The sequence below is a fragment of the Phodopus roborovskii genome, unplaced genomic scaffold (genome assembly GCF_943737965.1).
Source record: "Phodopus roborovskii unplaced genomic scaffold, PHOROB, whole genome shotgun sequence".
In the NCBI taxonomy this organism is placed as follows: Eukaryota; Metazoa; Chordata; class Mammalia; order Rodentia; family Cricetidae; genus Phodopus; species Phodopus roborovskii.
Window position 1 is genome coordinate 5,819,928 of NW_026126549.1, and position 26,486 is coordinate 5,846,413.

Genomic DNA, 26,486 nt, shown 5'->3' on the forward strand with positions numbered 1-26,486 from the left:
TAGATTATACAGTGTTATATCTAGCCACCACCAACAAAAATGCAAATGCCCATATGTATGACTAATATTGCTATACCACATTAAGACTGTAGTAACTGCTTCCCAAACAGAAAGATATGTCCAAAGAAAAAGTTGGGTTTCCTTGGGATGCCTTTAGTTCCCTAGTATTGGTGACATAGTGTCTTGACTTGAAAGACATTTAGAGTGAGCATGGCCATAAGGAATAGGAGAGGGGGTAGGAAGTCAAGGACAAGGGACAGTGAACAAGGCTTTGAAGATGAACTTTCAAATCCTTTCTGCCCTGGAGATTTTATGGGAGGAAGAGATTAATAAAAGGAACTAATCCCATAATCCTGGTGTTAAAGGTTTCAATGGGACACAAGGAGCAGTCATGACTGCTTTATGCAGAGCTTACACTGTGTTTTCAGTCAGTAATTCTAGTGTGGCTTTCATAAATGGCTGTATAAATTCTGCCAAGATAAACTTGGCAGTGATGGGAGTTTTAATGCACTCTTAGAAATCGGGGATTAAAAATCAGAAGGGAATTAAGGGCAAGGAAAGGGTTGTGGGTTATCTAGAAGGGTCAAAGTATCTGACGCCCAGGTTTGGATTATCTACTTTGTATGTTCCTAGAGAATAAATTCACAGTCAACCAGCAGGGATTATCACCAGAGCCTAGGAACTTTCAGAAGCAAGGGCTGGGAGGGGAAGCAGCAGGAAGCAGGCTGCTTTTATAGGAAACCTTTCAAGTCCTGGGGAACAACCTTTTCTCTCCTTTCTTCTTCCCTTCTCTTCTCTGGTATCTTTTCCCTTACAGTTATACTTCTTGAAAACAGAAGCAGAGGGGCAGAGAGGAAATAACACACTCCAAATCTGAACCTAGAAATAGAGGCTCTGAGAATGGAGGATAGAGAAAGTTGCATGTGTGTGTGTTTTTTTAAGGGGTGGAGGTGGACAGAAATTAGATGGTCAAGCACTCCCTTGATCTCTTCTATTTCCTAGGGAAAAACAAACAAACAAACAAACAAACAAAACAAACAAACAAAAAAGCCATTTTGGAGCCCACTCCCTTGATCTCCTCTATTTCCTAGAAGAAAACAACCATTTTGGAGCCCCCACTTTGGGCCACCAGGAAGCAAGTGAGCTAAGCATATTGAAGCTCATTTTCTTCCCCCAGTGAAATCAGAATGGTACCCACAGGCTGCCTTTGTCCCAACATGCCAAGAAGATCAAGAGGCCAGGTGTCACATGCTTTGCAGTCTGAGGGGCACTTCCATTGGCAGTTTCTAATTGAATTCTAATTGAAGCCACTGCTTCCCAGGCCCTGCAAGTTGGCTGGCTGGCTGCAGCTTGGGACTCAGAACTTTGTTCTTCTTCTTCTTCTTTTTTTTTTTTTTTTTTTTTTTTTTTAGTTTAAATATATGTAAATATTCTTACATATCGATCCCAGTTCCCTCTGCCTGCCTCCCTCCTATGTCCCCCAAACCTCCTTCCCATGCCCTCCAAATTCCCCTCCCATCACATTCCCCACCCACTCCACAGGAAGGGTGAGGTCTTCCAGGAGGGGTCATCAAAATCTTTCAAGGGAGGAGTGATAAGAAAAGGGATCAAGACCAGGCTACAGAAATCCACAGAGATAGCTGACCCGACCAAGGGGGAGCTCATGGACCCCCCCCAAGACTGATAGCTGGGAAACCAGCATTGGATAGACTTCAGACCCCTGAACATGGGTCTCAGTTAGAAAGCCTGGGCAGTCTAAGGGACCTCTGACAGTGAAACCAGGATGTATCCCTGGTGCACAAAAGGATTTTGGGAGCACCTTCCCCATGGAGGGATACTCTCTTAGCCTAGGGGCAGGAGGGAGGGCCTGGACCCTGCTGCAAATGACCTGACAGACATTGTTCTTTGCTCCCATCCCTTCAAGCCCTTTGCAACCTTGCCCATACTGCTCATTAAAACTGTATCTCAGTTCTGAGGGAAGGCACGTTCCCTGGTAAAGTCAGTGGGTGATTTTCTTAAATCACAACAATCCACAGTGAGCATGGGATTGTACCCTCATAGTACCCACAGACAGGAAGATGGCCATGTATTTGGTGGCTTACGAATGCTGATTCAAAGGAAACACAGACCTTTCTTCAATCAGGCCTGAGCTTTCCTATCCAAACACTACTACAGTAATGGAGTCACACAGGTTCACTTAACAAGCAGCTTCGAGCACCACCTGTACACCAGGTAGATACTTCCTTCATACAAAGGAAACAGCAACAATGCCTGCCTGAGGGGGAGGAACGGAGGGTCAGAGGAGAAAATGGCACAGCCATTTTCCCTGCTTGACACCAACTAACTCCTCCTGCCTGGCCTCACACACTCATCCCTCACTCGTCCCGAGCAGGTGCCTGCCTTGGCAGTCCCACTTGACGGATGAGGGAAAGAAAGCAGAGTGGGACTTGAAGACCTGCAGAGGATCACTCAGGTGCTGAGTGTCAGAGCTGGGACTGTGCCAAGATGAAGGGTGAATGTTAGAGTGTGTGATGGATAGTGTACATTGGGCAAGTTGTACCCATCTATTTATAACATTAGCCAAGGCACTTACGATGGACTCTGTTCTCTGCACACTGGGCATTCTGCAAATGCCAATAGCATTATGTGATTTGCTGGGAAAATGAGTAATGGCCCATCACCCCAAGGTTTCAGGCTTTACTCCATTCCCTCCCTGTAGCTGAATTGTCATTTTCTCGTAAAAGCCTGAGGGCTAAACCAAGAGTATAAATTCATACCTTGGCTTTGATCATTTTTCTCCCCTAGAGCCTGCTCCTTTGAAAACACAATCGTATTTATCTGTAATGAAATTGCTTTATGATTCGTTTACCTCCACTGTCCCTTTGCTGCAGAGAGGCTTTGCTCTAATGCCTGTGTTGAGATTGTAACTGACTATGAGGGAAGGGGAGGAGGGCAGGGGTCCCAAGGAGAGGGGATGAGAAGATGCATTCTTGTCTAAGAGGCCTACTGCCAGAGCCTTATCAGACAAAGGAATGGTGTGGATGCTGTCCCAGGCAGCTTCATTCCAATTCAAGAGTTGTCCACTTTGAAAAGCTTGGATATGTGGGATATGGGCAATGGTGGGATCTCTTGGGATCTTGTGTGTGTGTGTGTGTGTGTGTGTGTGTGTGTGTGTGTGTGTGTGTGTTTTCCTTCTCCTAAGCATTCTTGTAACCATCATTTGTTATTACTAAAAGAAGCCTGCCTCTCTTCAAATGTTACTTTGCCCCAGGGAAAATAAAACTGAATGATGCTGGCAGGACCCTGAACAGCTCTCACAGTGAGGAACTAACCCCCAAAAGTGAGTCCCCTTCATCTGAATCTCCTATGCAGTTTCCTTATATCACCTACTTAGCCCAAATCGTTGACTTGTGGATTCAGGGACCTCAATTTCTACTGGGCTCCCAGGCTATTTTCTTGCAGAATGATGTGTGAGAGAAACAGAATTGGTCACCAAAATGACAGCTAGAGCCACCAAAACACCTAAGTCTGTTCCCGAGAAGAAGGAAAAAAAAAATAATGCCTAGAGCTTCTCATTCACAAATCAATGTCTTTTAAATGTTAGGACATACTTCTCTTTACTCCATGGGGATACAAATATTTCCTTCATAAACTTCACATTAGAGTTTATTAATAAAGGCCAAACTTAGCTGACATGGGAAGATATAGCCTCCAGGTGATTCTAAGCTCATTTGTTATTTTCATTGAAATGGGGTAAAATAGATTTGGGGTAATATAAAATTTTCACAGTGATAGAGGAGGACAATGAAACAATGAGATAAGACATTTGTTAGTTGGTGATCAAGAGTGTTTTTGTAGTAACCATTATTTGTTGAGATGGCTGTCTCTGGGCTGCTTGCATCGGAGCCCAGGATTCAAAGGGATTGCTGAGTTTGCTGCACAGAAAGACAGCCAGGGCTGGCTGGAGCCATGGCCCCTGCTCACCTTGGATTTCTCTTGATGCAGTTCTATCTGAATATCTGTGAGTTTGGTCCTGAGGTCTTCATTGGCAGCTTGAAGGGCGACAGTGAGTGCCTCGGGCTTCTCGCCCTTATTTCGCCCTTTCTTGGACATGGTTCCTTTCTAAATGGAGTCTTTTGGGTTTTAATCCTCTCAAACAGGTACTGCCATGTTACTGTTTCATTTCGCAGAGTGAGATGTTGCAGCAACTACTGCGTGGTGTTCCTTGCTAAGGTCTTCTCAGCCGCTGCCCCAGAAGCCCTAGGGAGAGAGAAAGAGACAACAGTGATTATTTGGTGAAGAAATGAGTTTGCACCAGTCCATCCAAACCCAAGCAGAGTGGCCTCTAAATGTCATCTCCTGAGGCCTTTCTGTGCCCAGAACCTCCCCTATACTATATTTTGTATGTAACTCACAGTGACATTTCCAACATCTACTTAGAATCCTTCACCTGAAGCATATGTCTTTCACATTGCCTAGTGCCCTTTTGGGAACACCAACCCATTCTTCTATCTTTTCTCCAAGTCTCCCATTGACAAACGTCCTTAAAGGAAGGCACAGACATGGAGATGTTCTAATATTCATGCCGCAAAAATAAGAAAATGGTATATACAAAGCTTGATAGTATTCAATAGTTAAGATTTGAACAGTGGGGAATAACTAAGTGGATTACTGGACTGAGTCACTCATGGAGCTAATTTTGTTACAGATACTTTTAAATGCTTTGCTTGTATAATATGTTTCACCTTTAAGTAAGAACTCTATGACATAAAAATAAGTTAACTCCCCACTTACCTACTATCTATCATCTATCTACCTAGTTTCTGTACCTCTCTGTCTATCTATCTATCTACCTATCTGTCTAACAGCTATCTATCTACCTATCCATCCATCCATGTGCCATCTATATCTATCTGATCTATACCTACCTTTATTTATCATTAGCACTGATATCTATCTGACCTTTCTGGTAGGTGTTTTGATTGCTTTATTATTTTTTTCTTTGACACAAGGTCTCACTACATATCCCTGGCTGGCCTGAAACTTGCTTTGTAGACTAGGCTGGCTGCAAATGCACAGAGATCTACTTGTCTCTGCCTCCCAAATATTCCTGCTAGTATTAAAGGTGTGTGGCATTATACCTGACCTTACTATGTGTTTTTATTAAAACAAATATAAAGTATTTAATAAGTATAGTCAAGGACATTTCTTTCTACCCCCCCAAAAGGGTGCTGCCAGAAGACAGCATCCTTAGCCTGATGCATGAGGAGTGGGTGGGTGCTAACATGTTGATACAGGTGAAACATCCTGGGTCAAGAAAATGGCAGGTGCTATGATACAACAAAGAAAAGTCACAGAGACTATTTTGGAGAGGAAGCAGATCTAATCAAATATGGCCCTAATATGGTACTAATGCTGGAAGTAGTAGTTGGTAGGAGACTAAGAATAATTCCAATCTCAGAGTGTAGGAGTCATCTTTCAGTAAGCAGTGTACGGGATACTGAGGTCCCTGAATGGGGATGTCATTCTGGTGAGAGAGTGGGGAGAGAACGGAGATGTGAACACTGGAGAGAGGTTTCTCAGTTTGTTCGGGTAATGCAGACCTTACAAGAATCCTGGCAAGAGAAGAGAGTGGAAGTGCATCTTTACTGATCCTTAGATGCTGCATTAGAACAAAGGGAATGTGGGGAGAACTATAAACATCCAACTGTTACCATCAATGAGGAGGACAGGAGACTAGGGTATGCTTCCAGGGATTGGGTGGCGGTGCACTGAGATGTTGTTCACATAGGAAATGGCAGAGCCTACACTCAAATGCATATCTGTCTATCAGTATCTGAACCTTTTAGGCTATAGTAATGCTTTCTTAAAGAGATACCAGGATTCTGATCTAGCTGCCAGCAGGCTAGAGACAGAGAGTGCACAGGATGCAAGTTACATCTGGGCCTTAATGAGATGGAATGATAGGAGGTAGTCAAGACTCTATTATTTGAAATCATAAAAACTACCTACTAATTACATTCCCTTTTTGTATATTCTTGAGCAATTAAATTTTCTAAGCTTCTACACTCTTTCTGAAAATTGGAACTATAGTGTGCTCACCATACTGGACTCTTTCAAAGAATAAATGCATTGAAGTGTGTGATGAGAACATTAGCAAATATTGCTCTTATTGTCATATTTATGGTTCTTCAAGGACATAACACTCTGGTAAACACCAGCTAAAACATAAGGGGCAGAATTTATCACTCCTTTGTTTTAAAAAGAAGGGACAGGGAAGGTGGAGAGACCCAGAAAAAGAGCAAGAAAATTCATACTTATGCTTGCAGGGAGGTGAGGCTGTCACTGACAGGATAAGTATTCCCAGGGGTCTTTGGCTTTGTGGCTGCTTCTGCCTCAAGCTAGAAGCTGAATAAAGTTATAATTAACCTCAAGCTTTCCACTAAGGCTGCTGCCGCTGAGTTATGATTTGAAAGCAATGCGATATGAAATAGCTGGAGTTCACATGTGCAGCCAAATGCTCCAGTGGTTCTGCATAATTGATATTGGAAAATGTCTATCCTGTGGATGGTGTGAGAGCTTGTCTCACACAGAGTTGATGCTTTTGAGTGAGATCCTGTCAGTGTTTAAAATGTCTGCATTACACTTGAGTACATTATCTTTGCCAGCCATTAGAGGCATGCTGCAGCCCCTTAACCCCTCCCCAAATTCAGATGTGTTGCACTGTGTGCTCATGAGTTAGTACAAAAAATGGAATATGAAGGGTTACCACTTTAATCATTCTAACTCTAAATATCTAGTTTCCCTATGGATGGATTGTTGTTGTGCATTTGGAGTGGGAGGGTAGCTCTCCAATCCATTACACCTGTTAGGTGTTGATACTTAGTATAGTAGTCATTATGCACCTTCAGGATAGCAAGCTGTTAGACTTGTATGTTTATGTTTTGTGATACTCTATTCCTTTACCAAATTGGCCTCTTTTAAGAATTAAAGTTTTAATGCCATCAATACAAAGAGCATTATATTAATATAGCACAAATTAGCATTCATGGTGGTATTTTTTTTTATGCCCTGTCAAATTTCATTTTAGACTCACATTTGTAAATGGTGGGGATGTAAAGAGTTCTCCCCACACATGTAAGAAACATCTGTTCTCTGTAAGGGGATTTCCAGGGACTCCCAGTGGAAGCAGTGTCTGGTGGGAGGTGAAAGTTCACACAGGTGACCATCATATACCACAAACTTTTGGATTTGGTCATGTAGTTCTTTGCTTGACTTCTCCTTTCTTCTCTCATCTCGCTGGTGAAATCCCTCCAGCTTTTTCTTTTAAAACCAGATCAAATGTCACTTCTTGCCACTCTCCTTCACACTTTTTCGCTCCACCCTGTCCTGAAATAAATCATTCCCAAGCCTGGATTTCTGCTTTCACTTTGAAGGTATGCTTTGTGCCAGTTGTCACTCATTTGTTATGTTCTCATTAATTTACAAATAATTAGTCAGGCACCTGGTACAGGACATAAGTATACTAAGGAAAGATGCCTGTCCTTTCTGGGGTTGGGGGCTGGGCAGGGGAAGCCAGCCTGGCATTTGCTCAGACAACAAAATGAGAATTGCAACATATATTCAGGTGAGCTGAAAAAGATAACTTAGGGAAGGTGAGAGAGACAAGCAAAAGAGAGTCAGCCATGTAATAGTTAGAATGGGAAGGAACATTCTAGACCAAAGTATTGAATTTGAAGTTCTCCAGATAAAAAGGAATATGAAAGATGGTGGAGGGAAAAACACTGCAGGAGTTTCATGAGTAACCAGACAAACAGAAAAAGATGAGGTTGGAGAAGGTGACAGGGACTAGAGGACCAAACAATACCTGTTATTACCACAGGGTTTCAGATATAAAAAGAACCCAAAGGAATTGGATTTTCATGATAACCCTCTGAAAATGAGGTACAGAAGGGGCTTCAGGGGTTGTTGAAGACTAGATCAACCCAAGCTTTTCCCTGAGACCTTGATATGCAGAGAAAGAACAACCAGGGACAGCCAGGAACAGGCTGGACAGCCAGTAATGGCCTGGGACCTGGGCGGTGGGGGAACTGAGGTTTCAGATCCCAAGAACCCAACTTTTCCTACCCTAGTGGACTGTGGTCATCAGTTGCTGCATCTGTGATGCTCTTGAGATACCCTGTGTTCCCTTTGTGCAACATTGCATGGCTAACTTCCTACTGACATCATCCCATTGTGTGATAACTTTCTGTTAATTCTGTCCCACTTTCTCCCTCCAAAATGTATACTAACTAGAGTATTTTTTAAAAAATAAACTTGCTTGCAGGAGTCATCATCTGTTTAAGACCTTCTCATCCCAAATTTTCCTATTTTCTTCTTTTATCTTCTCATTCCTTCTGGTCACCATTCCTCTTAGAACACTGTCACTTAAGAATGACGCATGGGTCCAGGTCAAGGAGTAAGGAGAATGTGGCCATACCCATAGTTATGTAATGACCCATTGTATTTCTGTTGTGTTCTTTTACAGACTTAGATATCGAATGCAGGGCTTTGCCCACATTAGACGAGCTCTCTACCACTGAGTTCTCTCTTCATCCTCAGCCCCATTTACACTATAGTTACTCTCCAGTAGTCAGTTGCTCTCCTTGAAGAGTAAAAAAGCATCTTGATTATCTATGAACACAAAGTATCTATCCACAAAATATATTACAAAACGCAATTTACAAACCTTGGTCTCTACCTATAGAAAATGCCAAACCTGGGAAACACAAGGTATCAATTGTACAGATACAATATTAAGATTTATTGTGGGATGTTGCTGGCACTTTGTGGAAACACTTGAATAGCTGTTTGGAATTTAGGCAAAAGTCAAAGGTTTATGTAAGAGTTAACGAAAGAATAAAATGAAAGGTGTTTTATTTAGATCTTAAGCTAAGTTTGTTTCTTGACTTCTTTTGGTTTTCTGAAACATGCTTCAGGCTAGCCCCAGGCTAGCCTCAAACTCCACCCTCCCACTTCTGAGTGCTGGAAATACATATGTGTGTTACCAAGTTCATTCATTCACTAGAGGATCTTAACGGTTGTGACTGCCCATCACAGTCCCATACTTCCTTTCCCATGGCACAGGGTTCATCTTGCATTATATTCTTTTGTATGGATTTAGAAGGGATTCATGGGATGGGTTGAGTCTCATGAGGAAAGGTAAGTCTTTGTGTAACAAGTATTTTTACTTCATTCTTTCTCTAGATTCAAAGCACCTTACAGCTGTTGAGGAGACAAATATCAATTCTTGGACACAGGAAGACCCCCCCCACAGACCTAGCAGGAACTGATTAAGGTTAGACAGAGCAAGGAATGCACAAGCTCAGATCCTCTGCCTGAGACAGGCATTACTGTACATGTGCACTGTTCTAAAGACATGATGGTGTGAACAGAAAATCACACACATTATTGGAAGATGTCTTATAGAATTATATTTATAACTCAGAGCAAGCTTTTCTATTTTAGGTGTGAGATATACATAACTTATCCAGCTGTTTCCTTGGTAACAGTTTCCAAAGACCTTGAATTTAGAAAAAGAAAACTTATGTAGGAGATACCTTTGTGAAGTATCAAACACAGAGACTTCTATAAATAGATGGTGACCCAAGTATGTCAGCTGTTTTACAAAAAAGGCAGAATAATTTCAATGCAAAATTTTATAAGGACTAGTATAATATTACTTAGGCAAAAGAACATAAATCTTAATAAAATAGATTTGAGTATTCACATGTTGTTGTACCTAGTTCTATTATGAAAGCTCCATTTAATCTTTTGTACTTCACATAATAGTAACTGGCTAACTACATCTTGTTTGTGCTGTGATATAACAAATTAATGAACTACAAAGTACTGTGGGTCATTTAAAAAAAATAAGAAGATCAGGAAATGGCTTAGCTGGGAACAGGCTGACAACCTGCATTTGGTCCCCAGGACCCACCCAGAAGGTAGATGCAGAGAATTAACTCTCACAGATTGCTCTCTGACCCCCTCCTGTACACCTAGACAGAGGAGGGGAGAAACACACAATAAATTAAATAAATATATGTTACAAGATAACATTCTGTATTGAAAATTTATTTCTTATAGAAGTCAATGCATGTTTTTACCGGTGGACGTGTGTGTGTGTGTGTGTGTGTTCCAATTGATGGTCTCTTGAAATAAAAGTTTTGTAGTTTACTAAAGTGATTATCCTAACTCTACAGAGGAGAAAAAGAAATACAAAAATGAGTTCAGATACCATCTCTGAAATATAATTATACATAAGCATTATGGTATAGCCAAACACAGTACAATATGTATGCACTAAATAAAGCTTCATGTTCTCAGTGGTGACGATTTCAGATTCACACACACACATGCACATGCACAGGAAGAAGGGTTGTACAGAGTCTAAGATTCTGTCCAAGTGATGTCATCTTCTTGAATCCCACTGTTCAGAACAGTGGCCACAAAGTGATTCTGAATAAATAAATATTTCAGAGTTAATAAATGACTTACACCAAAACAGAAGGACTTTGTAAAACTGGAGCCTGAAGGCTAACACAGGAGGGACAGGAAAACCTAGAAAGCAGGGCATGGACAGAAATAATTTATAGAATATTATGTTTGATATGAGTGGCTCATTCTAGGCACTCGGTATGTGTGATTCAGGCTGGTGTGGTGGAACACAGCTATAACCATGACGCTCATGACACTGTGGAAAGAGGGTTTGTGTGTGACACCAACTATACTGCACAGAGAGATGCTGTCTCAAAAACAGGCAAACAAACAACAAAATAAAATCCAAGACACAAAAATAAAAAACAAACAGGAAAGAGGTGAAGAAAAGGAGTGAGTCCTAATGGCCTAGGCACTGGTTTGCATATTGTCTAATCCTTACTGGGACTCTGTTGTTTTAAAAAGAAGGGGATTACATGTACTATTTTGTAGCCCATGGCTGGGGATGTCCATGGTCCTAAAGTAGAACTTGCTATTGTTATTTTGCAGAATGGTCCTGCTGTCAGATCTCATTCTAAACCTTGGTGTTTGTATCCAAGGATCTGGGCTTCACCCAAGAGAAGTGTCCTTCTTGAAGAGGGCAGCAGTCAGTGGAGAGATGCAAAGTGCTTAGGCTAAGAGACCTAGGTGCTTGGTTCTAAATGGGCTATCTTTCTCAGTCCCTCCCTGCAGCAAGGCTCGGGGAACATCAGGAAGGAATCAGCAGACAGAATGTAAAGACTTTAAGAGCAGGTCCATGAAGACCAGTACTGGGACACGAAACCTCTGGACTTAATCTGGCTACAGCACTCATTTCTCCACACCAGATGTGCTTACCTGTATATATGACCTGTAAAAAGTCCACTCGCCAAAAAAAGGGCACAAATGGCAGAAGGACCATGTTCTATCCCATGAGTAGCTAGCTATTGGCAGTAGACAGCTGATGGGAGGGGGAGAATCATTCTATGTGTGCACACGGGTTGATTCCCCTATGTTCCAGTGGATGGCTCCACTCCCATGTTCATTTGGGCAGTACTAATTGGACTTGGTGGGTTTCCAGTAAAGGGTGTGAAGTTAGGAAAGGAGTGTGTTGGTGTTGGGAGGGGGATTTGAGGGGCGCTGGATGCAGGAAATGAGGGGTGTTTATGGTCTTATTTCATTGTATACTGGCACGAAATTCTCAAGATCAAGGAGAAATTAATAGGAAAATTGCTGTTTCTCTCTCTCTCTGTGTGTGTGTGTGTGTGTGAGTGTGAATGTGTGTGTGTGTACCTGTGTGCAGGTGCATGGGCCTGTGTGGACATGCACAGAGGTCAGAGAAGACTCCAGTTTAGCACTCTCAGTCATGTCCCTCTGACCTTCCACTGAACCTGAGTTAGGCTGCTGGTTGGTAAGCCCTGGCCATCATTATTGTCATTTAATTTAATTTTTAAATGTGAGGGCTGGAAGAAGGTCTAGCAAGGAAGAATGCTTTGGTACCAGGCCTGATGTTCTGATTATCTCTTCCCATTCTTCTTCCTCCTACTTCTCCTGCACTGGGGTTACAAGTATACATTCAGCCATACGTGGCTTTATATGTGGGTGCTGGGATCTGAACTGAGCTCCTCATGCTTCAGCAGTAAGGATGTTTAGGCATGGAGTGAGTCCCCTTTCTATCCCCCTACATTTGCCTTTAAAGAAGACTGTTATTGGAGATTAGTGTAGTACCAAACTGTACACAGAGAAACTACAGCAAAAGGTCCAGACTGAATTCACTGTGATGTCCATGCAGAAGAGAGAAGCTTGGCCTGGGATGAAGAAGCACAGGCAGTTTTCTCTTTCGTTATGCTAAGGGGATTGTAATCCATCGTCTCTCATATTGTTCTTTATTATGACTGAACATCTTCTGTCTATGAATTCAGGTGATGAGCACTTTGTACTTACGTATACCCTCCTAATTTGAACTTCAAACACTATGCAGTCATAGACACACACAGTCTCACTACAGCTATGACACTCTGTAGAGAGAAGGATTCAGTGGATAGGAGGTAATTCCTTCACTAAAACACAAAGCAGGGTGGACAGCATCACCGAGATGCCATTTGCCGGTCTTCTGCATGCTGTGCTCCTGTTTCTCTCTGTCTGGTCTGTGACATAGTGAAAACTCAGATAATATGCTGACTGATGGGCAGGAGTACACTAGTGGAGGTTACAGATAACACAAAATTAGCACATGGTGAAATAGAAACATTAATAAAAGTCTAGTAACTTAGAGTCCAAAAGCACAAATAGAAAAAGAAAAACTCTTAAGCCTCTCTGAGTTCCCCAAAAAGGCAGCCAGACAGATAAGGTTAAACAAAGAGCTGGGTATAGAGGCCTGGGAATAGATAACACACCTCAGCCATGGAACATTTCTCTGTCTTAAAGAAGATCAGATAGCTGCCAATTTGGGGTTTTAAAAGTCCCTGGCCCAGGACATAATTAACAACTTATTTCCTCTACAACATTGTTCCTAAACATATAGCTATTGTTTCATCCTATGTAACCCTTGAAGCGCTGTAATCTCCAGACATTCAGTCTTCTGAACTTTTTATTAATCTCTCCCCCCCCCAGCTAAAAAGCAACATTCTGCTTGTTCCTGAATAGGCAGGATTCAAGGTGCAGCTTATAATAAGAAGAAATCTTTGTTTTTATATTTGGTGTGTCACTTCCTTGGGGATGGATTTTTGAGTTCCATGACCTGGGCATAACAATGGGACAACAAAGAATGCCAAAGTGCCAAAAACCAAAAATCCTTGTGGTAAACTAATACTTTCAGGGACTTGAAAACCAAAGCCAGGCACTAAATTACACAGGCTAGGTTCGAATCCCCACTACTGCACATTATAAATACTGAACTGAAAAGAAAAGATCAAGAGTGAGATGAAGAATTTTTCAGTAAAGTAGAAGCAAAGGCACTATAGCTTCAACAGCTTTGCTCCAGGAGTTTGTGACTATTACTATCACAAATACTGTATCAGCAATAGTCTTTTTTTTTTTTTTTTTTTTTTTTTTTTTTTTTGAGACTCACATTTGAGGAACAGCAGCACTTTCTTTTTATCCCTGGTCATTTATTTATGTACCAACAGGTTCCTTCTGTACCTTACTTGAAATCAATATCAAAGCACTTTAAGGAAGTAAATTTCAATGTAGTAGGATCCATGACACTGACAGGTCACATTTACATCCATGTAAAAATAAGTGTTAAAAGAGAAATCAGACATCAGCTTTCTTAATGTCAGATGGTGAGATATCATAACTTTCTTGGGGCTTTTCTTCCCCATTCCAAAGACATCTACCGTGATGGCAGTGTTGCTTCTATAATGGGAACTGAGTATTGCTTCTGGAGAAAAAAGCAAAACACAAAAGAATGCAGTGAAGGAAAAGGAAAGAGGAAAAAGCACAGGCAGGAGATGAGCTGAAAGCAGGAATGAGGCTGAATGCAACTGATAGACAGTCAGTGAGAGCTGAGATACAAGTAGATATATTGTTCCAAATCTGACAGTGGATTCAAGGCACAGTCTGTAGTCAGAGAAAGCCAGACAGCTACTTCCTGCTACAAACCTGGCTTGCTAAGAATCAAATGAGTAGAACTAACCACTAAATGCATGTTGGCTTCCTCTCAGGAACTATAGTCAGAGGTCTACTAGACAGGAGCTTAAACAAATACTATTTTGGAAATCACCAGGGCACTGTTTTCTCTCAGCCATCCTTTCTGCCCCCTCCCATGAAAATAAACTGCATTCCCCACACTCGGTTAGTATCTCAATTTCTTCTGGCTTGAAGACACAAGAGTTCCTTGGGCCTATCCATGACTCTTTTTATTGTTGGGCACAGTGCCTGATAACAGATAAGCAAAAACAAAAGTTTTGTTGAAAGCACACAAGAATGGAGCCCAAATGGCCATGTTGATGTAAGAATAGTGAGTTCTGCCAATCGTCTCAGTGTCATTCCCCAGGTACATGGCTGTTCCAGGAGTGGACACAGGTCACATTTATGCTGGGCAGAGGCTTGCTTTCCCCTCATTAAATATTGCAATGCCCAAATAGTATGTGAACCCCTAGAATATTAAGCAAGATGTTTTCAAACGTTAGTAATTTCTATTTGAGAAACACATTTCCCCTCAGTATTTTCTTTGATTTATTACCATCTGGCACAGAAACCAGGAATGGCACTTTTTCATTTTCGTTTTTAATCTGTTTCTCTAGACAGCATTGTTAGGAAAAATGAAGCCTCGGGGCTGTTTTCCTCCACAGCTCAGAATGTCAAGGGGTTCAAGAATGCCCTGTGTGTGTAGCAAGCAATTTTCTGTGTTACAAAGTGGCAGTGTCCTGGCCTGAAATATCCTTGACAGCTATAGCTTTGGTAAAGACAATTCTCCACCACATGTGCTGACTCACCTCAGGCTGTGAAGGATAGGGTTCCCAGGCTGATGTTATCATCATCACCATGGCCATTGACCATGCATTACTCCTGGTCACTGTGCTAAGCTATTGACATGCATTATCTGCTCAGTGCTCTGATGGGGGAAGGAAAAATCACTTAGTCACCCCTGAGTGTATGATTTATGAATCCTCTCTCCTCCCCCCTCCCTAGGGAGGTGAACATGTAAATAACAAACTATACTCTGCAGAAGCAATGAGAACCAAAGAAGCTGCATGCCCAACATTGGGGTGCATAGAAGAGGGGGTCTACTCCCCGGGGAGAACAACACACTTCCTGCAGAAAGCATGGCCAAACTGAGTCTTGGAAGATAATAGAGGAGCTTCCTTGTGGTTGAGAGAAGAGGGAGAGATGGAGATCAAAGGAAAACTACACGAAAGAATCAGGGAAAACTAAGAGTGGATAAAGGCTGCTGCCTGACTTGGGCATGGAAGTACAATGGAGGAGAAAGGAGGAATTTTGGAAAGACACTTTTTTATGTATGATATTAAAATTTTGAGTATTCTTATACCTCAAATGAGATACTATTTGTGGGAGAAGAGTGTTCCATTTTCTGATCTGTGATGTGCAATACAGTGCTTATAAAAAGCTCTGTTGAGGGGCTATGAGAGCAGCATGCAGGAGGTCTTCTGTTTAAACCCCAGCTGAAAAGCTTTTCACATCAACTCTCCTTCTTTTTATCTCACTTTATTTCAGTGTTTGGAGACAGAGTCTCACTTTACAGCACAGATTGATTGGCCTGGGAATTACTATGAAACGAAAGCTGACCTCAGACTCATGGTAATCCTCCTGCTTTACCCTGGCAATGTTGGGATTACAGATGGAGCCACTGTGCCCAGCTAGCATACTCATTTCTTATCGAGAATATTGGGGACATTCACATTTGGTTGGGTGTCATTCATCACTGATATTCTGGGCACTCTCACACAGTTTTTAACCATTGCCCAAGTATTTCACCCAAAAGATTAGTGAAGAAGATAAATCCTATTATTCAATTAAAGAAACTAAATCCTGTTTTGTTTTGTTTTTTGTTTTTTTCTATTTGCCCATTATCATGCAGTTCATATGTCTGTGAGCCACTCATCAGCTCAAACTATGTCTCTGGACAGCTGATTATTTCAAATAGCTAAGAAATGGCTGCACATCACACTCTCAGTTACTAAGGTTCAGAGGCCTAATGGGCTTTATGGTTTGGAGAAGTTCAATTGAAAATTCTTCTGTTCATGGTACTTATAACGTCTCAGTTCATATTTTATTATGTAAAATAGGGTACAGACATGGGCATCCATTATTTCTATAACAGTATACAGAGAACAGCCATGCTATCCCTAATGATTGTTAGAGAGGATTAAACAAGACAGGCTCAGATGCCCATGTCTAAGGATGTGGTTCATAGACTTCTTAACCTGTTGAAGAGGTTAGTTCATACTAAGTCTGATAAAATGTAACACATAGTAACACATAATCATCATAAATATTCCATTTTATCTGTTCAGATGGAGTAACAAGAGACTGGATGAATATAAATATAATGGACATTCTTCCTAGAACAATGGAGCAGATTGACTCCAAAGCCTTTGGTTGGAAAGTATCTTAGACATGTGGAACATCTCTCAGAGAACACTGCTGGAAGTTTTACTGAGCAACAAGGGTGTAAATGTTCCAAATTAAAGCCACCTTGACCACTATTAAGGTATTGAATTCATAGCTACTACTATGGTAGTTTGAATGGAATCGGTTCCCATAATCTCACAGGGAATAGCACTATTAAGAGGTGTGGCTTTGTTGGAGTGGATATGGCCTTGTTAGAGGAAGTGTGTCACTGTGGAGGTAGGCTTTGAGGTCTCATATATGCTCAAGATACTGCCCAGTGAGACACACCACTTCCTGTTGCCTGCAAGATATAAGATACTTGACTACTTCTACAGCACCATGTCTGTCTGCATTCCACCATGTCATACCATGATAATAATGGTCTGAAACTGTGAACTGTAAGCAAGCCAATCCAAGGAAAAGTTTTCCTTTATAAAATTTGCTATGGCCATGTTGTATTTTCACAGTAATAGAAACCCTAACCAAGACAGAAGTATTGCTGTGAAAGCCTGACCATGTTTTTGTTTGGAGTAACATGAACTTTGGTACTTTGTCTTAGAAAAGCAGTTGGACATTTCAAATGCTTGGTAATGGGCTACTCTAGTAGGAACATAGAAGACCATAGTGCTGAATGTGATTTGTTGAACTGTGGGTGCCTAGATCAAGAGGTTCATGGGAGAAGAATTTTAGCACACTCCCTAGAAATCGTTCTTGTGCTATTTTGGTGAAGAATGTGGCTGCCTTTTGCCTTGTCCAAAGAGTCTGCCTGAGGCTAAAGTGAAGACTTTTGGATTAATTCTGTTGGTACCATGTCTCAAAACAGCCCAGTAGAGGCTAGTAGTAGTTATTAGTGGTAACTCTAATGAAAATTTATAATGGAAAGACAAAGATGAGCAGGGTCAATTGCAAAGTGGGGAATTTAAGGAGAAAAGGAACACCAAAAAGTGGAATGGAACTAAATCCTGTGTTTGATGAGATTAAACAGATTAAGAAATGTTACAGTGAGGGCTTCAGCACAAGATCCTACCCAGCTAAATTAACAACTTGTAAAAAGAAACTAAAGAAAAACTTAGAGTCAGGTGTGGTGGTTCACACCTTTAATCCCAGCACTCGAAGGCAGAGCTTTGCAGATCTCTGAGTCTGAGGTCAGCCTGATACAGAGATCCAGTTTCAGGACAGCCAAGCTTAGTCAGACACTGAAGGACAGAAAGCTGTGAAGATGTAACAGAGCATATGGGGCTATGTTCCAGCCTCAGCAAACAGTAAACATAGCAAACAGCCACATAGGTCTGGAGTTAAGAAGAGAAGAAAAGGGCTATGGAATTTGCCCCAAGACAAAGGAAAGCTACTGAGGCCAGGTATGTGTCAGGGGTGTCCCTGAATGGAGGCCTAGGAGAGAAGCTATTGCAGGAAGCTGAGAAGTTGAAGCCTGGATTGCCTTGGATACCCCACAGTATTAGAGATGCCAAGGAAAGCTGCTAACAGGGAGTGGAATCAGCCCAAGAGAAAGAAGTCGTGTTGCTGTCAACAAAGCTGAAAGGAGTTGAAGATCTGAAGAGCATTTTGACATCAGGCATGGAGAAACAGAGTTTAGAGTTTGCTTAGCTGGTTTTTGATCTGCTTTGGTCCAGTATTTCCTAACTATGCTCCCTTCCCTACACTACATATTATCATGGTAATCTATATTCTGTTTCACATGTTGGAAGTATGTGATCTGGCTTTTGACTTTGATTTTATAGTAGATTACAGTTAGTTATGAGATTGCAATAATCTCAGAAGAGACTTTGAACTTTGGACTTTTAAACATTGTTGAGGCTGTAATGAACTATGAGACTTTTGAATTTAGACTAAATGCATTTTTTATATCATGGTATTGTTACAAGATTATGGGGGACAGCCAGTGGAATGTGGTAGTTTGAATGTAATTGGTTCCCATAATCTCACAAGAATTAGCACTATTAGGAAATATGGTCTTGTTGGAGGAAGTATGCCACTGTGGAGATAGGCTCTGAGGTCTCATATATGCTCAAGATATTGCCCAGTGAAACACACCACTTCCTGCTGCTTACAAGATGTAGGACACTCAGATACTTCTCCAGCACCATGTCTGTCTGCATGCCACCATGTTCTGTCATGACGATAATGACTAAACCTCTGAACTGTAAGTGAGCCACTCCAGTTAAATGTTTTCCTTTATAAGAGCTTCCATGGTCGTGGTGTCTCTTCACAGCAATAGAAACCTAACTAAGACAGCTGCTGAGCTCTGTTCTTGGCACAAAAGGGTCAGAAATCAGTCAATCAATCATTTATCATGATACTTCATTGCCTTATGGAACTAACATTAGTTGAGAGAACACACAATAGGCATACATACATACATGCATATATACATACATAATACATAATACACTCATACACAAGCATATGCATGAAGTGCTGAAGTGTAATAACATGTTAAGGAAAGAAAGCAGAGAGGAAGAAATAGAATAGGAACTACTTGAGATGAGAAAGGAAACAGGAAATGAAGTTGATGAGGGGAGAGGGAGTATTGGATAAATATGAGTACTGTATGTACATGTATGAAGATGTTTGGCATTCTAGACATTCTAGTGTATGTTATTTAGTATAATGAATAAATGCTCACTTTGTTTAACCAAAAGAAACTTATGTAGGTCAGAGAGTGAATTAGGCCACTGGGATATATTTGAAGGCTGGAAGGGAGTGGGTAGGCCATGGGGGAACCTAAGGAGGGAAGCTAGTACAAGACTCCAGAGTAGGTTGAAGCGTCCAATCCTTTAACTGGAGGAAGCCAGGAGACTAGAATGAGGGAGGGAGCCAGGACAGCAGGCAAGCTGAAGGTTGCCATTAATGGGAGAGCAGCATGTGTAGACCATGCTGTGCCTTTTAGACTTCTTTGAATCTATTCTGGCTTCTACTCAAAGAGGGTGGGGAGCCCCTGAGGGTGCTAGGGGAGATGTCCAGATCTGACTGGGTCCTCAGCATTTTACTCCGCCTGTGCTAGTTAGAATAGAAAAAGAAGTTAGCATGAGGTGGAAGCAGGGAGCTAGGTTTAGAGACTTCTGCAGAACTCCAGCACAGAGATTGTTCCATAATGTCTTCAAGCAGAAAGGGATCAGAAGGAAGTGGAGAGGAGTACTCATTAAGCTGCTCTGCACGGGAATGACAGGACCCTAAGTTGTTGGTCTGTGCTGAGTCCCATCTGGCTGACTATCAAACTGTGCATGGTACTTTTCACCTCTGAAAGTGACCGAGCTTGTCCCTATGCAAGGGTTTATGCCTCCACTGTGGCTACAAGAGCTGTCCTTGCCTTCACAGGGCTACCTGTGTAAGGAGAGGACAATGTCTGTAGAGGCAGAGTATGGCCACAGGACACTTAGTTCAATGAAAGCTTGTGTTGGTAGACAGTTTTAGTGGCTGAAGGGAGATCTTTGAAAACAATGTATAAAGGTCCTTGTCCAAATGGAGTTTATATTTAGTAGCATGAGATAAATATGTATATTTTATATCAAACTGAAGATGACATAGTAACCAAGCTATGTACTCTGGAAGTTAAAACTTTGGTATGAACCCATGACCATGTAAAAGAGAACATATATATAAAATCTACAAGATACTATGGAGTGACTTTAGGACATATAGGTTCATCTGTACTGGTCAACAGATAGTTGTACTTCAAAGCTGTCATAGGATTAAGTTCCCAAATAATGATGTGCAAAGTATGTCACTCATGTAAAAATGAATTACATCATACTCACATACATGTATACACATACATGCATGTTTCTATGAGTATGCGTGTTTATATAAGTACACAAAAACATCTCGAAAAGCATGAAGTCCAAGTGTTCCATAGCACCCAGGATCAAAACGTCTCATGCTCCCTGTCTGAAGGTCTTTAAGGAATGTGGTTCCAACCGTGCAGGTGAGTCCCATGTCGGTCTTCCAGCTTCAAGACCAGAGCATGAGAGACGCGGGCTGTTGTCTGCATGACCGCAACTGTGACAGTTACATATGTGACCCTGTTTCTGAATCTCCTCGGCAGACTGAGGTTCTGAGTGAGAAGAAGCACTGTCTAGCTTCTCTCAGCCCAGGCCGCCTCAGGGCAGGCTGCTGGAGCTCTAGCCTGACCTGCTTTCTCCCTTTCTGTGCTCATTACTGTCTTGTCGCCTCCTCCCTCCAAGAGCAGTTAATGTGACATACCACTTGTGCCAATGTGCCCGCCTATAATAAGGTTCGTGTCTAAAACCTCCCCTGGCTGCATCAGTTTTATTTTTAAAACAAGTTTCAAACACTCAAGCACTGCCTGGGACTGTGAGAAAGGACTATTAGCCATAAACTAGCATGCCTGTGGTCAGCCCTTAAAATGACTCCCGGAAGCTCCGCCACAGCATCCACTGTGCCCGCATCACGTGCTAATGTCATCCCAACCTCACTACTTCTTCCAGCGTTATAGATTGAGAAAGTTATTTATAATTCCCCTCCCCAATCCTGCCTCTGTTTTCACTGGGGAAGCAATTTTGTTAAATTATTCTAAGTTTAAAAAAAGTTCGTGATTTAAAAAAAAAAGTCTTTGTTTACATTGTTCCTCTTCATTAAAGGTTTAAAAACTGGAATGTGCTTTTTAAAACCTAATATTCACAATGATACCCTGAGGTTGTCTTCACTTTGTGAATACTAGGTTTTTCAATGTGAATATTAGTTTTTTAGGTGAGGACCTAAAAATCTATGATCACTTGTCCTTGTCCGAATTGTCACAAGGCTAAGTTTGACCTCATCAATCTTCCTCTAAATCAGTGATTTTCAACCTCTGGGTCTTGACCGGTATGGGATTTGCATACCAGATATTTACATTATGATTCATAAAAGTAGCAAAATTACAGTTCTGAAGTAGTAACAAAGTACTTTTGTGGCTGAGAGTCACTGTAACATGAGGAACTGTATAAAAGGGTCACAGCATTAGGAAGGCTGAGAACCACTGTGTCTAAACCTGGTGTTCACACATCACAGTCCAAGCTTTGGCTCTGAAGGAGGCTGTACTTCTGGGGTTTTCTCTCTTGAAGTCCAACCAGAAAAGGGCCAAGGTTTTCCTTCTCCATTCGCTGGCAGTAGAGTGGCCCAACGACAATGGTGATTGTGATGTTCACACCTCCTTGGGGTGGTGTGTGTGTTTGTGTGTGTATTCTTTACATGAGAGTCTGTGTTTCTTTGCAGCTGTGTTCCCCGGGGATGTGTTTGACTTCACATATTCACCCCTTCCTGCCTTAGGGCCTGTTCAGGCCTACGTTCACAGTGAATTCCTTTTCTTAGATTCTAGTATGCCATCTAAAATGGAATGGGCTCAAGGAAGCTAATCCAAGAGGAGGAATTGTGACTTCCAAAGACTTGTTTAGTTCCCAACTCCCCAAAAGTGTCACATTATTTCAAAATGGTGACTTTACACATGTGGCAAAGTCGGCACATATTAGATTAGGGTGGGCCTCATCTAATGACTGGTGTCCTTTTAAGAGGAGGGAAATCTTGACAGAACTGCACAAATATGCAGGGGACAAGTAGAACTCGAGATGGGAGTGACTTGTCTACAGTCCAGGGAGCAGACTCCCTCCTGTCTGTGTAGAAAGAACATCCGACTTCACACTGCTTTCTTCTGGAGCTGTGAGAGAATACAAGCCTATCCTTTTAGGCCATCTAGCTGTGGTAATTTCTTAATGTAGTTGTAGGAAACTCACACCAAAGTCCACCTGGTTTCTGAGATCAAGGCCTGTACCTCAGGGCATGTTTACTTAGTATGACTTGCTTGTCACAGCTTGAAAGCAGATGTTTGGTTTTCTGTTGCTGCCAGGAAGATAGAAGCCTAGGAAAGCTGGGGTTGCACTGGGTTAAGCAATAAATATTTCTCAAACAAAAGAAAGAGTTGAATTATGAGTGAATCTGTAAGTGACCAGAGAGGGCCTTGAGACACAAGGAAGAGTTTACTAGAAAGCAAAATAAAGATCTCTGTCTCAGCAGGTTTTAATTTGATTCAGAAAAGCTGGCTTTTTAAAAGGCTGGGTGTAGTGATAACATTGGCCAAAATAATCACAGTTTCAGCACTGATGATAGATAGTATAACACGGTACAAATAATACAAACTCCTTCTCTCTAAAAGCAGAAGCATTGGTTGCTCCTCATCATTGAATCTAATTATAGAACACCACAGGGATTCCCAGGTAAAATACAGGACTAGAAGCTACTTCTGTGTGATTCAGTGAAAGAAATGAGTTTAAATGAAAAAACAACAGATTCTGCTCCTAGAAGGGGAAGAGCTAAGAAAACTAACATGAGCAAGGGTTGAGATCTTCTCCACAAAGGAGCAGCGCACATCATTCACATCTGGCATCTGCAGTAGCTGCCTGCAAGGTGCCCTTCCTCGTCCTAGACAAGTAAGACTGTCTTGGCTGAGGAGATGCAACCAGAGGCCAGGTACAGCAGGCACAGTGACTGGCTTAGCAGAGCAAGCAGTGGGGACAGATGAAGACTCCTTGTGCAGAAGCCCAAAGTTGAGATCCTTAGAGTTTCTCTGGTGTTAACTGAGAGACATCACCCCCACTGTTGCCTGAATGAGCTACAGAAGGTCGTGGAGAGTGAGCTGCTGAGCATGGCAAAATGTCTGGATTGGCCAGGCCAGGAAGAAACTTGAAAAGTCAGGGTGTGGGCAGGCCTTCTACATCCGCTTTGAGACTCAGTCACATAAAGCCATGTGCATGGAAAGAAAGATCCACAAAATACCAGAGACCAAATCCTAATTGAGAGGTACAGAGACCTCATACCAGGGAATTCTGGGAGAAAGTGGACTTCACACAGGGAAATCCCTCATTTGGTAGGATGCATAGATTAACTTATTTGATTTACTGAGACTAGCAGCCTTCTCTTCCACCTGTGGAGACTGATAAAAAAGATAGTTCATGGGAAACAAGAGCCAGATTGCTTGGCAAGAAACACTACTGAGGTTATAATAAATTTATGGTTTCATTTATTTTTTCCATTTTCTTATTTTTATTTATTATTTTTAAGTTTATCTTAATTTTCAGCGATGGGGACCAAAGCTAAGGGCTTGCATAAAGTAAAATGGCAGCTAAATCTCTGTACCCTATTATCTTTTATTTGTTGTTTTCTACTCTGTTCTACCTAAATAGGCACTTATGCCTCCCTTTTTCCCTCTAAACCCATTTTTCAATATGTTCTCTTCTGTACCTTCAGTCTCTGACCCATATACTTGCTTTCTTATCAATAGTGCAATCCTTTCTTTTCACTTTAACCATTTCTCATTTTACTATTTAATCACCGATACTCCTAGATTTATTAAAAGGAAGCCAACAACTATAAACTACATATTCACCTGTCAATACAGTAGTACCATTTCCTCTGAATATTAACTAGGATGTATAAATGTCATCCACTGCAAGTTAACACCAGGGATCCTGACAAATCATTGCATCTGTTACTGTAGTTAGCTTCCCCGTTAAACTGTACACACCAGCAAAAAGAGTAAGGAAAAGTGGAAAATACATCTGGAGGGAACATTCATTCCAAGAGCTGTGCAAGCACAATAAATAAACACATGCAATAACCCGACCAAACAAACAAAAATCCATAGCCCTTCAACATGAGAAAGATAATGAAATAGCTGAAATAGTGGTGATAATATTTCAGAGGCCTTGGTGAAAACAGAGCTCATGACCACAACGATGTCTAAAGTAAGAATGAAATAGGGAAATCGGGGAAGGCTTTGAAAAGAAAATTCCAAGGTGGATAAAGTGTTCAATAATTTATCAACATGGAAAACATGGAGGAAAAATTCAGCATGGTCATTGAAACTCTAAGCACAATGTCTGGAAATGAAAGAATTAATTGATGCAATAAAAAAATCACAATAGAAAGCATCATCAATAAAGAAAACCAGTCAGAGAAATGCATCTCAAGAATGGAAGGCAATGTTGAGACAATATTTTAGATTTACATAAAGGAAAGCAACAATGATCATGACCAAGTTATTACCCTGAGTTATGTTCAAGAGATGAAGTGATGGAGCCTCGGAATCAATGGGGAAGAAGAAGGAGCTAAATAAACACTAAGGTCATAATAACTGTAGCTCATGTCAAGTTGACAGACAACTACTCAGGACAAAAGTCTATTCAGAATTTCTGTTTCTTTTTGGATGAGTTTGGTGTATGCAACAGGCATGCATCCATTTGCATGAACGCGCTTGTGTGCTCATGTGTGCATGTCATAGTCAACTTACTCAATGAAAATATAGCAGAAAATTATCCAAACTATGAACAAGAAGTGGACAACTAATCACAAGAGGCATGAAGAACTACAAACGTGTGGCCTGAGAAGAATCTCTACAGAATATAGTCAATGGGCCAAAAGTCCCAAACAAAGAAATAACATTAAAAGTTATAAGGAGAAAATTACTAATCACTAACTGTTTTAGGATCCCACGACTGTTTAAAGCACCATGACTGACAACTGCTCACATCTCCTGATCAGAATCTATCCTGAGGGGAAGTGAGGGGAGAAACACAAGGAACTTGGAGGTAGAGACTGAAGCAGAGGCCATGGAGGAGTGGTGTTTACTGCTTCATGGTTTGCTCAGTTTGTTAAGTACTATTTTCTCAGGCATTATCCATAACCCATGGTCTTGGGCCCATGCATCTATCATTAAATAAGAAAATAGCAAATAGACTTGCCTATAGGCAATCTGGTGGAGGTATCTTCTCAAATGAGTTTCTTTTCCCCAGATATATGCCTAGGTTTATGTCGAATTGAAAAGCCAGCATACCACCCAAACCAAAAGAGCATCAGATTTCTCATCATCAACCCTTAAGGTATGGAATAATTAATTTCAAGCTCAGAATATAATGTTCAGAAAATATTATTACCAAAAATTTTCTCTTAAAAATAATATAAAATTACTAGTAGAAATCCATTTGGAAACATTTCCAAGAACTACTTACTAATAACATGTTGGGATCATGAGATATAAGGCAATACCGTAGAATACTGGCTGAGGGTAGACACAGAGAGAAACTAGGTCTCGTAGTACTACCTTTCCATGTACTTTGAGTATAGAATTCCAAAGATTTGAGCTGCATCTGGTCTGAAAGCCTTCTCATACGAGGCTAGCTTCCATAGTATTAGAGAGTGCTATGCAAACTGTTAGGGAAGGAAAGCAATCAGCATCCCTACACAGATGTAATGCCTATAAACCACAACGATGACCTGCATGACATGATACCCTTAAAGGTGCAATAGTGGCACATGTAATCTTGATAGCAACTAACAGCTACCTAACTAGGCCCAAAGCCTGTTTAACAGGAGAGTAATCATGCCTGCCATTGCAAACCTAGGCAGCTTCACGTGGTTAGTAGTATCATTGGTCTTAGAGAACCTAACAACGCCATTTTCCTAAGTCAGCATTATTGTTAACTTTATTCTAAACACTCATCTTTATCCCCACAGATAAATGTAGATCTCACGCCTCATCAAAGAAGCTTCTTTTCACAGCAGACTGGAGACTACTGCAGAAAACTCAACTGAGAGTGGGGTGCCCAGCCCCAAGTGGTAGATTACAAAGGCTCGGGAACATCAAGGAAGAGAGGAAAGAAAGATCATGAGATCCAGAGGACCAGGAAATCTGCTGTGAGACTGTGCTTCTCAGCTATGACAGGGAAGTCACACCCATAAAATATCTATGTCATGGCTGCCTAAATGAGGCCTGAATAATCCTAAGCAATTGACATCTTGCTGTAGGTGGAGAAAATACACCTTTGCATCTCATCCTTAGATGAAAAGGATGAAGCAATTAAGAGCTGCTGAGAAGGATGAGAGCCCTGATTGGGTGTCCAATATGA

The 26,486-nt window shown here is 41.4% G+C and overlaps 1 protein-coding gene across 1 annotated transcript in view; it reads right to left on the bottom strand.

Moving 5' to 3' along the window:
- The window catches only part of Jakmip2 (janus kinase and microtubule interacting protein 2), a 142,475-nt gene that overhangs the window by 52,731 nt on the left and 63,258 nt on the right, over nucleotides 1-26,486 (bottom strand). Inside the window, exon 2 of the mRNA XM_051200883.1 lies at nucleotides 3,985-4,260. Coding sequence (XP_051056840.1) covers nucleotides 3,985-4,113 — 129 coding nt within the window. The 5' untranslated portion in view covers nucleotides 4,114-4,260. The remainder of the gene's footprint in view (nucleotides 1-3,984; nucleotides 4,261-26,486) is intronic.